Source organism: Scomber japonicus, chromosome 10, assembly GCF_027409825.1.
Source record: "Scomber japonicus isolate fScoJap1 chromosome 10, fScoJap1.pri, whole genome shotgun sequence".
NCBI classification, from domain to species: domain Eukaryota; kingdom Metazoa; phylum Chordata; class Actinopteri; order Scombriformes; family Scombridae; genus Scomber; species Scomber japonicus.
The window spans coordinates 33473637-33488670 of record NC_070587.1 but is presented as its reverse complement, the minus strand read 5'-3'; the positions used below and the strand labels follow the sequence as shown (position 1 = coordinate 33488670).

The following is a 15034-nucleotide window of genomic DNA, read 5'->3' as shown; positions in this document are numbered from 1 at the left end:
TTCTGGCTCGCCAACATCCGAAACCCGTGTATCATTGGACTGGACTTGCTGAAACGTTGGAGAGCCCTTGTTGATGTCAAAGGCAACCATCACCCTTGGCACAGAGACCTTGGTACTCCAGTCTGGCCTGTGGAAGAAGAAGCAGCCCAACGATCACCATACCAGTCGCCAACCCTGCAAAGTGTCGTCTGCTGACAAGGGAGACAGAGTTCCTGGGCCACACCTCAGTGCTCACGGTGTAAACACCAACCCAGCTAAGGTGGCCACCATCTGAGACTGGCCAACCCCAGCTAACATCAGCGAGCTGTGAAGCTTCCTGGGCCTGGCTTCATATTACCGCTGCTTCATCAGAAGTTTTGCAACCATCACTAGTCCACTCCACCGCCTGACCGACAAGGGCCGACCATTCGCCTGGGACGATGCCTGTGCTGCAGCCTTCACCCGGCCAGGAGAGCCTCACTGAAGCCCCAGTCTTGGCCTACCCCAATCCCCAACAGCCCTTCATCGTGGACACTGATGCCAGCAATGTGGGGAACAGGGCTGGCCTCTCACAGCAGGGAGGAGATGGGGAGCATGCAGTGGCCTACTTCAGTCGTGCCCTGAGTCGGGCAGAAAAGAACTACTGCGTCACCCGACACGAGGTGCTGGCAGTGGTCGTGGCACCGCCCAGAAAGGACCAACTCGGCACTCCCATTCCCCACTGCAGCAGTACTTGGTGGGGACCCCGATGGAGCGAGTAGGAGTGGACATCCTCCCCCATACAGAGGGGATGATGGGATTTAAGTTCTAGGGTGATTCGACCCTAGTCCGGGGGAGGAAGGGGGCAGTGAGTCTGAACACAACTCAGAGCAGGTTTTTGTCTTGTCATCTAGGCCTTAAAGGAACACCTAGACCATGTGCTCTTAATTCAGCTACACATTAAAGTGAAGGCCCAACACTGTTCGTTATTGAATCAGGTTTGCTCTGATGAAGGTCTGATGGACTGAAAGCTCAAACATAAAGTGAACACTGCAGAAATCTCTTTCATCAAGTTTGTTTTCTTGTTTTACAATTACAACATATTTTTATTCTATTTCTTATTTTCACTGTAATTATTCTACTGTATATCTTTAATTGCATTGTGTATTTTGTTTTATGGCTGTTAAGCACCTTTAAAAAAAAAAAGAAAGTGCTCCATATATATCAATTAATATGATTGTACTTATTTAAATTAAATTGTATGAACATAATGAAAAATACAACTCAGTATAGCAGGAAATGTAGAATATTTCCGCTGAATGATTCACGCCAAGCTGGAAAAGATTCTTTAATGCCACTTTCTGACATGGAAAACTTTCATTCTGGCTTCAAGATAAATACAATATAGTATTTTGTGGTTTTATGAAGTTACAACTCAAATGTCTGTACATTTGCAGGCTGATCTGTTGTCACCATCTCTGTCAACACAGGATGAAACAAAACTGCTGAAGAGTTAAAGCAGCGGATGTGGAGAAGATTCAGATCACAGATAATGAGAAAAAAAAGAGACTGAATCCATTTGTACTTATGTGATATATCAGCAAGCTATCATCACATGGCCGGCTTTTTATTATATATTCATATCAGCATATAAAAATCAGACTTTGGCAAAAAGCAAAACTACAGCAGGACAGAAAAAACCCCTTTAGAGAAAAATGTGCTTTTATATATTTAGTTGAACCTGAAAACACCTGAACTTCTCCTCGAATCAAAAAAAAAGATGCTTAACAAAGGCAGATTAAAACACATCCGACACACACACACACACACACACACACACAAACACACACTTCCCTAACAGTGTCTTTTTTCAAAATCAACCTTTAGCCATCCTATTCTGAAAAAAATCTTACAGTCTGGAGCCATTTAACAGTTTCACTCCACATAAAAACATATATTTACATTTTGATGAAAAATATAAAACTTGGACTAAATAATTTCTCTGTATCATCTTCATAATCACACATATATTAAAGAATAGTTTCACAATTGTTCAAGTCTGTCTTAAACCAGCAATCAGGTGTCCATATGAACAGTAAAGAGGTTTTCCTCTCTCTAATCATTCCTCCTGTTCACACTGACTATTAAAAGATCTCCTTCAAATGTGCTTTCAATGTAAAGTGATGGAGACTAAATCAACAGTGTTTCCACACAGTCATTTAAAAGTAGATGATCAGCTTCTATTGAGCTTCTTTTTAGCATCAGATTCCCTCTTAGTGTTTCCTGTGAGCTGTGGTGGAAGTATAGTAACAAAAAGAAACATAGAAGGTTCATCATCACACTCAGCCTAAGTTGAGCAGTCTGGAAAGATTTGGATCCACCACACGGAGGGCAATGATAAAAAATGAGCTGGCTTCGGTTCCCTTTCTTCGCACCATGTCGATCACTTTTCGAGCTTTGTTTGCTCGCATTTCTGATCTGGCCGATTCCATTTCATCATCGTTTATAACACCAAACCCAAAAAGTTTATCCAGAAGCTGGTTTAGATTAGGTTCAGACACTCTGGTAACAAACTCTTCCCAAACCAACCGCAGCTTCTCTGCTGGGTTGATGTCCCCTGCTGGGAGATACCTCTGTAGATTTCCACTTCTTGGACCTGGAAGAATAACAACCCAACAGTCACTTTTAAACATTTTTTAAACATTTTATCAACATCACTATGTGGCATGAGATGGGAAGGGTCTATCCAGATAGCTGAGATTCCACAAAATTAATCCAAAAAACGTTGTCTAGAGGAGCAGTCTATACCTACTGCCTCAATGTTTGGACATATAACCCCCTGTATGTCCATATATCTGAGATGTCTGAGATGGCTAACATCATGCTTATGCTCATTAAAATGCAGAGTCACACTGTCATTCATAACATACCTTTTATCTAGAATGTATTTCAAGAATCCTCAGACACTTTAACCTACAGAAGCGTGAACGTATAAACGAATAAATGCATAAACATATAACGTGATAAGTTTAACGTTATAACATAATACTCATATTGGAACTAGGAAACGATGTGTGGAGAACGGATAGGAATGTGGCTCATGTACATGATTTAAGTTGTAATTCATGCTTGTGTTGAGACATGATGAGATTCCTCTTGAGATAGGGTCGTTCATTCATTGATCTGACATAGGAGGACCACCACAGTCTATAAGCACTAACACACATCAAGGAGCCACAGGTTGAGGTCTTCTGACTCCTGTCTGTCTGCACAAAGACAGATCTCTCTCTGTAGCCTTCATAGTAGGATGAAATGGCTGGAGCATGTTTTAACCATAGATAGAGCGTCACATTCAAATTACTGAATGAAGTTGTCTCTGACTCTGCTGTACGGAGGCTCAGCTCTGTCCCGCTGAGAAGAAGAGAAGCTAACGTTAGCCTCTGCTGCTGTTTGCTGTCACTTCTCATCGCGTCGTTCTCCTCTGCTCTCAAGAGAGTCTGTTTAATGCAGGAATACTACTACTTTATTAGTGCCACGGGTGCTCAGCTCCAATAATTCTTCTCCATACTTATTATTATTCTTCCGCCAAATTTCGGTGCGTAACTCCTCCCGCAGCTTTGAGAGAACCTGATAATACATCAAAACGTGTGGCTCGATTGGGAAAGAGGTGCTATGATTTTTGGTGTTGAAATTCCAATTTTTCCCGAAGTTGTTCCTAAAAACATGTTAGATTTCTCCATTGGAAATTAATGGGAATTTTTTGAAAATGCCCCAAAAATTTCACCTTTTTCCAGAGTCACCTCGCTCGCTCATACGTGCACGTAGAAATGTGATTCGAACTTTAAAACGGAGGAAAACTTGTGCTCTCTCCAAAACACCACACTGTTTTTACATAACATGTAAACTTTTCAAACTATGAGCAGTCAAGTCATGCTTATGCTCGTTAAAATGCAGAGTCACACGTCCTTCATAACATACCTTTTGTTCTAGCGAAAGTTCAGACAGTAAGACCAGCTTTTTGTATGCTCACATCATAGTTTTATTTCTCATTCTTTAGTCACCCTGATCCTTCTCACAGCTCATACTGATCTCTGTCAAAGTTCATTTCTTACTTGCTGTTATTTCTGGAGTATCAATTGACACATCAGCTGTTCACATCACCTAGTCAAGTCTAACCAATAGCAGGGTGACACACTTTCACTGTCAGGCTATCATATTGCAGCTGTCTTTTTAAATATTCTCCCTCTCTGCTCAGGTGCTTTCTTGATGCTGTTTTGTGCGTCCCACCACCCAGTCTTCAGATTCCTCAATGCAACACTTCAACTTGATCAGTTTCTCATCAGCCGGATCAGTTTCAGCCTCAAGATGACTTTGTTGTGATTTGATAATAATAATAATGATAAAATAATAATTTCACAAATGAAGCTCAGCGAAGGTTCAGACAGGAAGATGATCTTTTTTACAAGCTCACATCTATAGTTTTATTTCTCATCCCTCAGTCATTCTGATGTCTCTCACAGCTCATCATTTCCTTTCTGTCATTTCTGAGGCATCAATTAAGACGTCAGCTGTTCACATCACCTGCTCACATCTAACCAATAGCACGCTGACACACCTTCTTTGTCAGCCTATCATATTGCAGCTGTTGTGTTTTCCTTTTTGTCGTTGTGTTTTTCTGTTTGTCGTTCACTCCCTTTACTCAGTACTTTGTTGAGGCACCCTAAAATCTTCTAAGGTATGAAGCTACAAGCTTGGAACACCTGTACTTGGGGTATTTCTCTCATTCTTCTCTGCAGATCCTCAAAAGAACATTCACAAACTTGTCCGGAAGCCACTCCTTCACTTTCTTGACTGTGTGCTTAGGGTCGTCGTCCTGTTAGAAGGTAAACCTTCGCCCCACTCTGAGGTCCTGAGCGCTCTGGAGTATGTTTTCATCAAGGATCACTCTGTACTTTGCTCTGTTCATCTTTCTCTCCATCCTGACTAGTCTCCCAGTTCCAGCATGATGCTCCACCACCATGCTTCACTGTAGGGATGCTATTAGCCAGCTGATGAGAGGTGCCTGGTTTCCTCCAGATGTGACGCTTGGCATTCAGGCCAAAGAGTTCAATCTTGGTTTCATCAGACAAGAGAATCTTGATTCTCATGGTCTGATGAGAGTCCTTCAGGAGCCTTCTGGCAAACTCCAAGCGAACTGTCATGAGCCTTTTACTGAGTAGAGGCTTCCGTCTGACCGCTCTACCATAAAGGCCTGATTGGTGGAGAGCTGCAGAGATGATTGTCCTTCTGGAAGATTCTCTCATCTCCACAGAGGAACGCTGGAGCTCTGTCAAAGTGACCATCGGGTTCTTGGTCACCTCCCTGACCAAGGCCTTTCTCCCCTGATGGCTCAGTTTGGCAGCCAGCTCTAGGAAGAGTCCTGCTGGTTTCAAACTTCTTCCCTTTACGAATGATGGAGACCACTGTGCTCTTCAGGACTGTCAATGCTGCAGACATTTTTTTGTACCCTTCCCCCAGATCTGGGGATAATTCCTTTGACTTCATGGCTTCTGCTCTGACATGCCCTGTCAACAGTGGGACAGGTGTGTGTGCCTTTCCAAATCATGTCCAATCAACTGAATTTACTACTGGTGCACTCCAATCAAATTGTAGAACCATCTCAAGGATGATCAGTGGAAACAGGAAGCACCTGAGCTCAATTTTGAGTGCCATAGCAAAGGGAGTGAATACTTATGTACATGAGATATTTCAGTTTTTTTATATTTAATACATTTGCAAACATTTCTAAAAAAAACTTTTTCGCTTTGTCATTATGGGGTATTGTGTGTAGATTGATGAGAAAAAAAGGCATTTAATCAATTTTAGAAAAAGGCTGTAACATAACAAAATGTGGGGGAAGTGAAGGGGTGTGAATACTTTCCGGATGCTCTGTATTTCAAGAATCCTCAGACACTTTCACCCAGAGTGAAAGATTCTTCCAAATTTGAACTAAGTTTCCTCTCCAAGTAGCCAGCGGGCTGCCATCTTTGTTTTGATTCAGAAAGGAATTGTGTAAAAAACTTTTCCACCAGTCAGTGGACCAAATATTTTTCCATCCAGATAGATACATCTAAAATAAATCTTTTTACTTTATTAAATACAAAACCCTCAGACTTCTGTAAAGTTGTCTAAAGGCTGCATAACAAATCCAGAAGTGGAATCTTTGATTTGTTATTAGAGTAATAATGCCAGTAATCATTTTAGAACTGGGGTCTTAATGCTTACATGAGGTGTAAACTTTACCTGTCAGTTTCACCACCCGATTCCACTTTTGTGTCCCCTCTTGGTCTTGGACCATCAAAGTCACTTTCTTTTGGTTTGTTGTGAGGAAAACCTCAAACGTTGGGAAGAAGTTTGGTCCAAGCCTTGTGTCAAATTCTGCATACTGAAAACCAGAAGCAAAGCATCACTTTCATACCTGTTGTAAATGTTTTTATCTTGATCGTGAATCTATTTTCCAAAACTGAACATAGTAATATTAATAATAATAATAATAATAATAATAATTAAGTTCGTTACCATTAAAAGTGTATCAGACTCACCTCAGGCTGGATTATGGAGGCTTCAGGTTCACAGTGAACACTGTAGCTTTGGCCAATGCTGAGATCACAGTGAGAAGAGATCTCAATGTTCTCAGCTGCTCCTCGTTGGGCAGCAACCTTCAGTAACACAGCATGATTATTGAGGCGATTATTCACAGAGAGATAGACAATGAACTCTCTGAGTTATTCATATTCTGTTATTGTACATGCTGGACATCTATAGATGAATCTAGACATGTTGTAGGTGGAAATAAACAAGTCTCCCTCACTGCAGTGGCATCTTATTAAACTGTAATGTTTGTTTCTCCTTTTATCTCTCCATGAGATCCTGTAGAAGCAGTTCTATGTTGAAAATATAGACACAATTATATGTTGTTAATTAAAATGTTATTCTGATAAAATATCACATAAAAACATGAATATGAAAAATATCTTGAAAAAGAAATCTAAAAAAAAGTTTACAACAAGTAAAATATCATGGTGGCATTAACACGCTGCCATATTGAATACCTAGATAATTAATTCTTTATTAATTTATCCCACAATTACATTTTCACTACATCTGATGGTGGTATCACAAGTGACACTGTGGCAGACAATAATAGACTGTAGAGATAATGCAGAAAAAAGTAAAGTTAAACAAAACAAACACTAAAGTAAAAACTGAAAGCAAAAGTTTATTCTGAAGATGTCCAGTTCAGATTGGACAATCACACTTTTCTTACCACAGCTTGAAAAGGTTTAAGAGGTACAGAGAAGAGAAGCAGGACTGAAGCAGGACTGACTGTTCAGCTTGTTGTGGAAACAGCTGTGGTATAAAACAAGTTGAGGCTGATGGTAAGCACATACTGTATGACAGATACTTTTACCTCGCTCAGAGGAATGTTGCCCTGCAGCAGAAATACATCAAGTATTTGATCATCATCATCATCCGGAGGTCGGAGGAACAGCAGAACCTGGCCCTTAATTGGTCGTGTGATGTTCAGGAACCTCTTAACAACGTCCCAGACGAGGCCCAGGAGAGAGAAGTGAGGGACGTTCATAACCACATGAGTGTCTGTAATCTCCAGCGGCTCCAGGATGTTCATTCCATCATCAGTGATGTGGACGACAGACAGCAAACCATCAGGGAGTGGAGCTGTGAAAATAGATTTATGTTACTAATAACAACCATAATATACACTGCCTGGCCAAAAAAAAAGTCCCCACCTGGATTTAACTAAGCAAATAGGTAAGAGCCTCCTATTGGATAATTACTGCATGGATGAACCCCAACTGATGCAATGAGTAGATTCTCATTTCTTAAACAACCATGTTGAAAGACACATCCTGTGGTCGTGGAACAGATGTTAAAATCATTGGCATGCATCAAGCAGAGAAAACATCTAAGGAGATTGCAGAAACTACTAAAATTGGGTTAAGAACTGTCCAACACATTATTAAAAACTGGAAGGATGGTGGGGAACCATCGTCTTCAAGGAAGAAATGTGGTCAGAAAAAAATCCTGATTGATCGTGATCGGCAATCACTTAAACATTTGGTGAAATCAAATGGTAGAAAAACAACAGTAGCACTCAGGGCGATGTTTAATAGTGAAAGTAAGAACATTTCCACATGCGCAATGCAAAGGGAACTCAAAGGATTGGGACTGAACAGCTGTGCAGCCTTAAGAAAACCACTAATCAGTGAGGCTAATCGGAAGAAAAGGCTTCAATTTGCTAGGAAACATAATGATTGGACTCTGGAGCAATGGAAGAAGGTCATGTGGTCTGATGAGTCCAGATTTACCCTGTTCCAGAGTGATGGGTGCATCAGGGTAAGAAGAGAGGTAGATGAAGTGATGCGCCCATCATGCCTCGTGCCTACTGTACAAGCCTGTGGGGGCAGTGCTATGATCTGGGGTTGCTGCAGTTGGTCAGGTCTAGGTTCAGCAAAGAATGAGGTCAGCTGACTACCTGAATATACTGAATGACCAGGTTATTCCATCAATGGACTGTTTTCTCCCTGATGGCACGGGCATATTCCAAGATGACAATGCCAGGAATTAACAGGTTTAAATAGTGAAAGAGTGGTTCAGGGAGCATGAGACTTCATTTTCACACATGGATTGTCCACCACAGAGTCCAGACCTGAACCTCATTGAGAATCTTTGGGATGTGCTGGAGAAGGCTTTGCACAGTGGTCCGACTCTCACACCATCAATACAAGATCTTGGTGAAAAATGAATGCAACACTGGACGGAAATAAATCTTGTGACATTGCAGAAGCTTATCGAAACAATGCCACAGTAAATGTGTGAAGATGTGTGACCTCCCCTCCTCAGTGGCAAGCAAGATGGACAGGCTGGCAAACTCGTTCATCAGGAAGTGGCTGGGGCTGCCGAGATGCCTCTCAGATGTAGGCCTTTTCGGTAGGACCATGCTGCAATTGCCACTTCGATCCATCAGCTTGGGATACAAGCAGGAGAAGGCACGGATGGTGCTGGAACTGAGGGGATCCTCTGACCAGCTGGTGAGAGCAGCAGGCACCCAGGTGAGAACAGGAAGGAAGTGGAAAGCCCAGGAAGAGGTCGACAGGGCAATCGGCAGGCTGAAGCACCAGGAGGTAGTTGGCAGAGTCCAGGAGGGTAGAGCAGGCCTTGGGAGGGGCGAGACCCCCCTGTTCTGGTCGAAGGCCTCCAAGGAAGAGCGGAAAGCCATGGTGGTGGCTGAAGTGGCAAGGTCTGAGCAGGAACGCCTCAACATCAAGGCGGTGTCTCAGAGTCGGCAGGGAGGTTGGACATCATGGGAAGGACTCACAGACAGGGTTATGTCCTGGTCTGACCTGTGGAAGATCCCCCAGGCAAGGCTCAGTTTCCTGATCAGAGCCACATACGACACCCTACCTTGTCCCCGAAACCTCCACCAATGGTTCGGTACCGAAGAGACCTGTCCCCTGTGCGTCAAGGTCAATGCTAGCCTCCAGCACATCCTGTCGGGCTGCAAGACAGCATTGTCACAAGGCCGATACAGGTGGCGACACGATCTTGTGCTGAGGAAGCTGGCAGAGGTGGCAGAGTCGTGCAGACAGGAGGCGAACAGCAGACCTTCCGCTCCAGCGAGACATCCCATCCTGTTCGCGAGGGCTGGAGAGAAAATCAACCCCCCCCCCCCGGCAGAGACATACAGCAAAACTCCTCTCACCCTGCAGTGAGTGGTCTATGAGGGTCGACCTGGGGAAACGACTCCAGTTCCCCAGGGAGATTGTTGAAACATCGCTCTGGCCGGACCTAGTCGTGTGGTCAGAGGCTCGCAGGACGGTCCTGCTGGTGGAGCTCACTGTCCCGTGGGAGGAGGGTATAGAGGCTGCCAACGAGCGGAAGCGGGCCAAGTATGCTGACCTGGCGGCAGAGTGCAGGGAGGCAGGCTGGGAGGCCATCACGTGCCCTGTAGAAGTGGGGTGTCGGGGGTTTGTTGGCTCCTCAACTGCTCGCCTACTCCGTGACATGGGATGCATAGGAGGGGAACAGCGGAAAGCCATCAAAGAACTGGCTGAGGAGGCGGAGAGAGGCAGCTTCTGGCTGTGGCTAAGGAGGAAGCATAGGAGTTGGGGGCCGAACAACACCTAGGGTGTCAGCAGGGGGTGGCAGGGAGAGATCCCTGCCATTGCTCCGCCACCAGGAGATGTACTGGGGTTAAAGGAGCGAAACATCTATGACTGGTGGTCCCCAGCTGATGGCCCGCTTAGGCCCTCAAAGGTGTTTTTGGTGTGTTAGGAGCACACCTGCATTAAAGGCACCGGTGGAGGTGCGTCAGGCAGAAATGCCCAGCAGGTAGACCATCAACCTGTATCATGATGTGTGTGCCGTAATCAAAGCTAAAGGCGGTCCAACGAAATATAAAAGTGTGACCTTTTTTTTGGTGGCGACTTTTTATTTTGGCCAGACAGTGTATGTTAGTACTCATTTTACTTGATGTGTAGGACTCTCATTCTGGTCAGTGAAGAATTAAACAGTTTGGACAGGCTGGACAAATCATCCAACACTACTGTCAGTGTTGGTGGATGGGAAGCCGGTGAGTCTATGAGTCTTCTAGAGGAGATATATTAAATACATTGTTTAAACTGCAAATTAAATGGAGTTGATGAGAAAATGAAAATATAAGGAATACAGATTTTAAAAAAAAAGGTTTAAGTATTTTCATGGTTCCAAAATGAATTCTGACAACATGGCCTCCCAAACTTTCTCTTTGGGACAAAATCACACTTACATGAAATGAAGAAAGATTCAATTTGAATGGACAGTCTGGCCTTAATTGAATGGGGCAAAATTACCTTTGGGTTGTTCTGTTTCCATTTTACTAACATAACTCATCATAACATAATGTTTTAAAATGTCATTCCCAAAAATGTAATGAACACATTTGTATCTCTAGATGATGAACCCTTTTCAGTTTCCTTGACGGCCAGTCTCAGGATAAACTTCACATGTTTAGCTCCAACGTTGGTAAGATCAAAGAACTGATAAATCATCAGTGGTTGTAGTGAACTCTGCAGCCTGTAGGAGGCACTAACAGGAGTCTTATTATTGTTTTAATAAAACTCACAAAGCACAATGATCAGCTTACCATCCCTGGTTTCACAGTGTGGCAGGCGAAGCTGACTGACAGCACCGTCAGGACTGTGGATGTTGAACAGCGGCCCTGCAGCCATCTTGCCAGCTGGTTGTAGAAGGCTTTGGTCCCATTGGACAGTCCTGTACTGCAGCTCCGCCTCCTGAACCGTACCAAACACCAGTCCAGTCAAAGTACACCTGAACACACCTGGACAAGGACAGCTGAACCTGGAGGACACAGAGGAGCTGATTACACAACACAAACAGAAGCTCATTGAGCCTTTTCTTGGTTTGAATGAATAAAAACTCAAGTTGCTGTGACTGCTGCAGTGTTTAAAAAGACCAAACTGAACAGCTGGATAAGATGTGAGTGAAGCAGCAGCTGCAGGAGTATGAAGGGAAAGTCAAGTGTCATCACTGAAAGGAGCCAATGAGGTTGAGGGTTGAAATATTCTGCATCTCATGTTTGAGTTACCTGTATGAAATGTTTGCAGACTCAGTCAGCACTTTGGGTGTGAAGTCCTAAAATGCAGAGAAAGAGACAACATTAGTTACACAAACTGACCAGCTGACCCTCACAGTGGTACAGCTGACAGGATCCTCACTGCTTCAGTCTCTACTCCACCTGCACTCTTTACTGTTTATTCATCATTTGATTATCACTAGTCCAACTGAATAAATGATCAGTTGCTCTTTAACTCTACATTCAGCAGCTGCTTTTTTCACAGATGAGTGAGAGGAGAGGAAACGAGAGCTTGAAGATATTACAGATGACAGGAAATCATGTTTGGAGTCTGACAAAAATATGAGTCTGATCAATAACAAATGAAGAAACACGTAAAGTGAAAAATGGACATTTGTATTGATTGTACCTGCCAGTGACTCGTCCCAGTCAGATTCTCTCTGCACTCAAGCTGCTGCTGCTGCTTCAGCCTCTCTGGATCATCAGGATCCAGCTGATCGTCTCTGCTGTCCTCAGACACATGGAGGTTTGTGTTGGATGTGGACGGATTTGCTGGGAGATTAGAGGATGTGGAGAAGACACACAGCAGATGTTAAACTCACTTCTAGACATGAAGCTTGTGACCCAGTGGGCAAAGACACAAAGAGAAAGCTGCAACACAAAGTTCCAGTTTAAGACTGGACAGAGACTTTCTCCACATGTCTTCTGTTGTTCTCTACTGGAAAAAAACTTTCAATAAAGTCAAAAAGAAAAAACAAACTAACTAAAGACCACAAGCACAGTCATGTTTACAAGACCCAAAACCAAAGTTAAATTGGATTTACAAAGTGTCCATAAAGAATATTTATATTCCATAGTTTCATTACAGTGGAACAAACTGGTGAGATAGGGTGAGAAGCTCAGTTATCCGGAGGGAGCTCGGAGTAGACCCGCTGCTCCTCCACATCGAGAGGAGCCAGATGAGAAGGTTCGGGCATCGAGTCAGGATGCCTCCCGGACGCCTCCCTGGTGAGGTGTTTAGGGCACGTCCCACCGGTAGGAGACCCCGGGGAAGACCCAGGACACCCTGGAGAGACTATGTTTCTCGGCTGGCCTGGGAACGCCTCGGGGTCCCCCTGGAAGAGCTGGACGAAGTGGCTGGGGAGAGGGAAGTCTGGGCTTCCCTGCTTAGGCTGCTGCCCCCGCGACCCGACCCCGGATAAAGCGGAAGAAGATGGATGGATGGATGGAACAAACTGTCTAAACAACAACATTTAAATGATCACTCCACGTCTTTGGACATTTGAACACAAGGAGAAAAATCCAAACTCAACACAGACAATTAACTCTGTTCTGTTTTCACTCTGAATCCTGATAAGTGAACAAACGCACCATGGTGCATTCAGAGTGGAATAAAAACTGGTGGACAGAGCAAAGTCAGAAACAGACTTAACTCCACAGACACAATCTCAACTAGTTGTCTTTAGATTTGTATTTTGTCAAATCACAATCACACTCTGAACTGGTCACAGTCTCAACACTCACGTTCATTATGTGTGGGAGGTGTAGCGTTGCCCCGTCTGTCCTCCACCCTGCAGGAATAAATACAAACACACCAGTTATCTGGACTGTCTTATGAAAAGGGTTCAAATAATCAGACTCTTCACTAAAGATAACTCTGGTGATTCCACACAACCACCAAGCTGTTCATCATCTTCTGGACTTTCCAATCTAGCATTGAGTTAATTAAGTGTGGAGTGTGGAGAAACAGTCTCTTACTTTAAGTCTGAGGATCCAGCTTTATGAGTGAAGTCTGGAGGAGGATGTTTGGACACACAGGGAGATACTGGAGACTCTGATTTGTGCTCTTCCTCCACACAAACTCTCTTCTTCTGGTTTCCAGTCAATGTGACAAGTAAACCTTTAGAATCAGTGAACCTAGACACAGACAGTAGATACACTAATATATTTCAGACACTTACATCAGGGAAATGACCATTCATATGAAATGATTATACAGTTAGAGTTGGAAGAAAAAGCTCTGCTGTTTGAGGAGACTCAGCAGGAAAATGAAAAAAACCTTTTAATAAACATTTTTACATTTATTTAACAAACATGAACATTAAATCTTAGATCAATCAGCTCTGATCAAAGAGGAGGTTGGGTAGTGGAGAGTAATCAATGATACGTGTGAGGTCATACACCTGAACAGCTGTATGAATATGAAAGGATGTGACTGGTCAGCTGGTGGCCAAGAAGCTGATGAATGAGCCAATGATGGTGAAGCATGAATGACACAGCTGATGCCAATCACTTAATGACAACATGACTTCAGTGCTCCATTCTCCTCTCACACCTTCACTGTACCTGGAAATACTGGATCTTTGATTGGATGCTGACTGTACCATCCTAAATATCACCTCTGAGACAAATACATGGGACCACTAATATGGACTGACTTCACCACAGAACTCACATCAGAGTCTTCAGTCCACAGTTTGGACTGTCCAGTCCAGCAGACAGACGCTTCACTGATGAATCAGACAGTTTGTTTCCTCTCAGGTCCAGTTCTGTCAGATGAGGGTTGGACTTCAGAGCTGAGACCAAAACTTCACAGTGAGTCTCTGAGAGTTCACAGTTAATAAGTCTGTAAAGACACATATTACAACATATGTTATCATGAAAGAGGACACTTTATATTTACTTCATTTGATGATGAAACAGTTTGATGCTCTTTATTTTGATTAACATTTATTCTTCACAAATATTTCTCCTTCATCAAGTAAACTTGATCAGTTTCAAACAGAATATTTAGAACTAAATTCCCTCTTTGGGTTTGGATCCCTCCACTGCAGCTCAGCAAGGAAACACTGAAGAAACACAAACATACTTACTTGATATGTGGAACTCAGACTGCTGAAGCCTCATATTAGTTTACACTCTGGAAGTCATTTTTACTCACAACAAGACTGTGGATTTTAAATTCCTGAAAACATTTACATTCTACACATGTGTGCTCAGGCTCATCCTGAAAACTATGAACCAAACATTTGAAACTTCAGTGAAGAATTTGAATTTAATTAATAGAAAATAAATCTACCAAAGCTTCAGTCAGTGAACTCACTTCAGAGTCTTCAGTCCGCAGTTTGTACTCTCCAGTCCAGCAGACAGACGCTTCACTGATGAATCAGACAGTTTGTTTCCTCTCAGGTCCAGATGTGTCAGATGAGGGTTGGACTTCAGAGCTGAGGCCAAAACTTCACAGTGAGTCTCTGAGAGTTCACACTTAATAAGTCTGTAATGAAACATATATTACAACATATGTTATCATGAAAGAGGACACTTTATTTATTTACTTCATTTGATGATGAAATGGGGGGGACAGGTGGGGGTGGGACATAGGAAGGTTGTTTCTATGCTGACATTTAACTTTGCATTTGGGTTCCAGTGATTCAGCAGTAA

The 15034-nt window shown here is 43.2% G+C and overlaps 1 protein-coding gene across 1 annotated transcript; it reads right to left on the bottom strand.

Annotated features, from left to right (window-relative positions):
- Positions 1-2297: 2297 nt before the first annotated feature.
- On the bottom strand, positions 2298-13571 carry LOC128366930 (uncharacterized). The gene is made up of 10 exons (XM_053327691.1): positions 13555-13571; positions 13352-13510; positions 13118-13164; positions 12003-12145; positions 11606-11652; positions 11144-11358; positions 7409-7677; positions 6540-6656; positions 6241-6382; positions 2298-2614 (listed from the first exon to the last, which is right to left on the bottom strand). The coding sequence occupies exons 1-10, from the start codon at positions 13569-13571 to the stop codon at positions 2301-2303; spliced, it is 1470 nt and encodes a 489-aa protein (XP_053183666.1). The 3' UTR covers positions 2298-2300.
- Between the last annotated feature and the right edge of the window lie 1463 nt (positions 13572-15034).

Excerpts from the sequence above, each read along its gene's own strand:
- LOC128366930 (XM_053327691.1), bottom strand. Across the intron at positions 6,657-7,408 it reads GCAACATTCCTCTGAGCGAG|GTTGCTGCCCAACGAGGAGC; the intron begins GTAAAAGTATCT and ends GTGTTACTGAAG. Across the intron at positions 6,383-6,539 it reads CCTCCATAATCCAGCCTGAG|TATGCAGAATTTGACACAAG; the intron begins GTGAGTCTGATA and ends TCTGGTTTTCAG.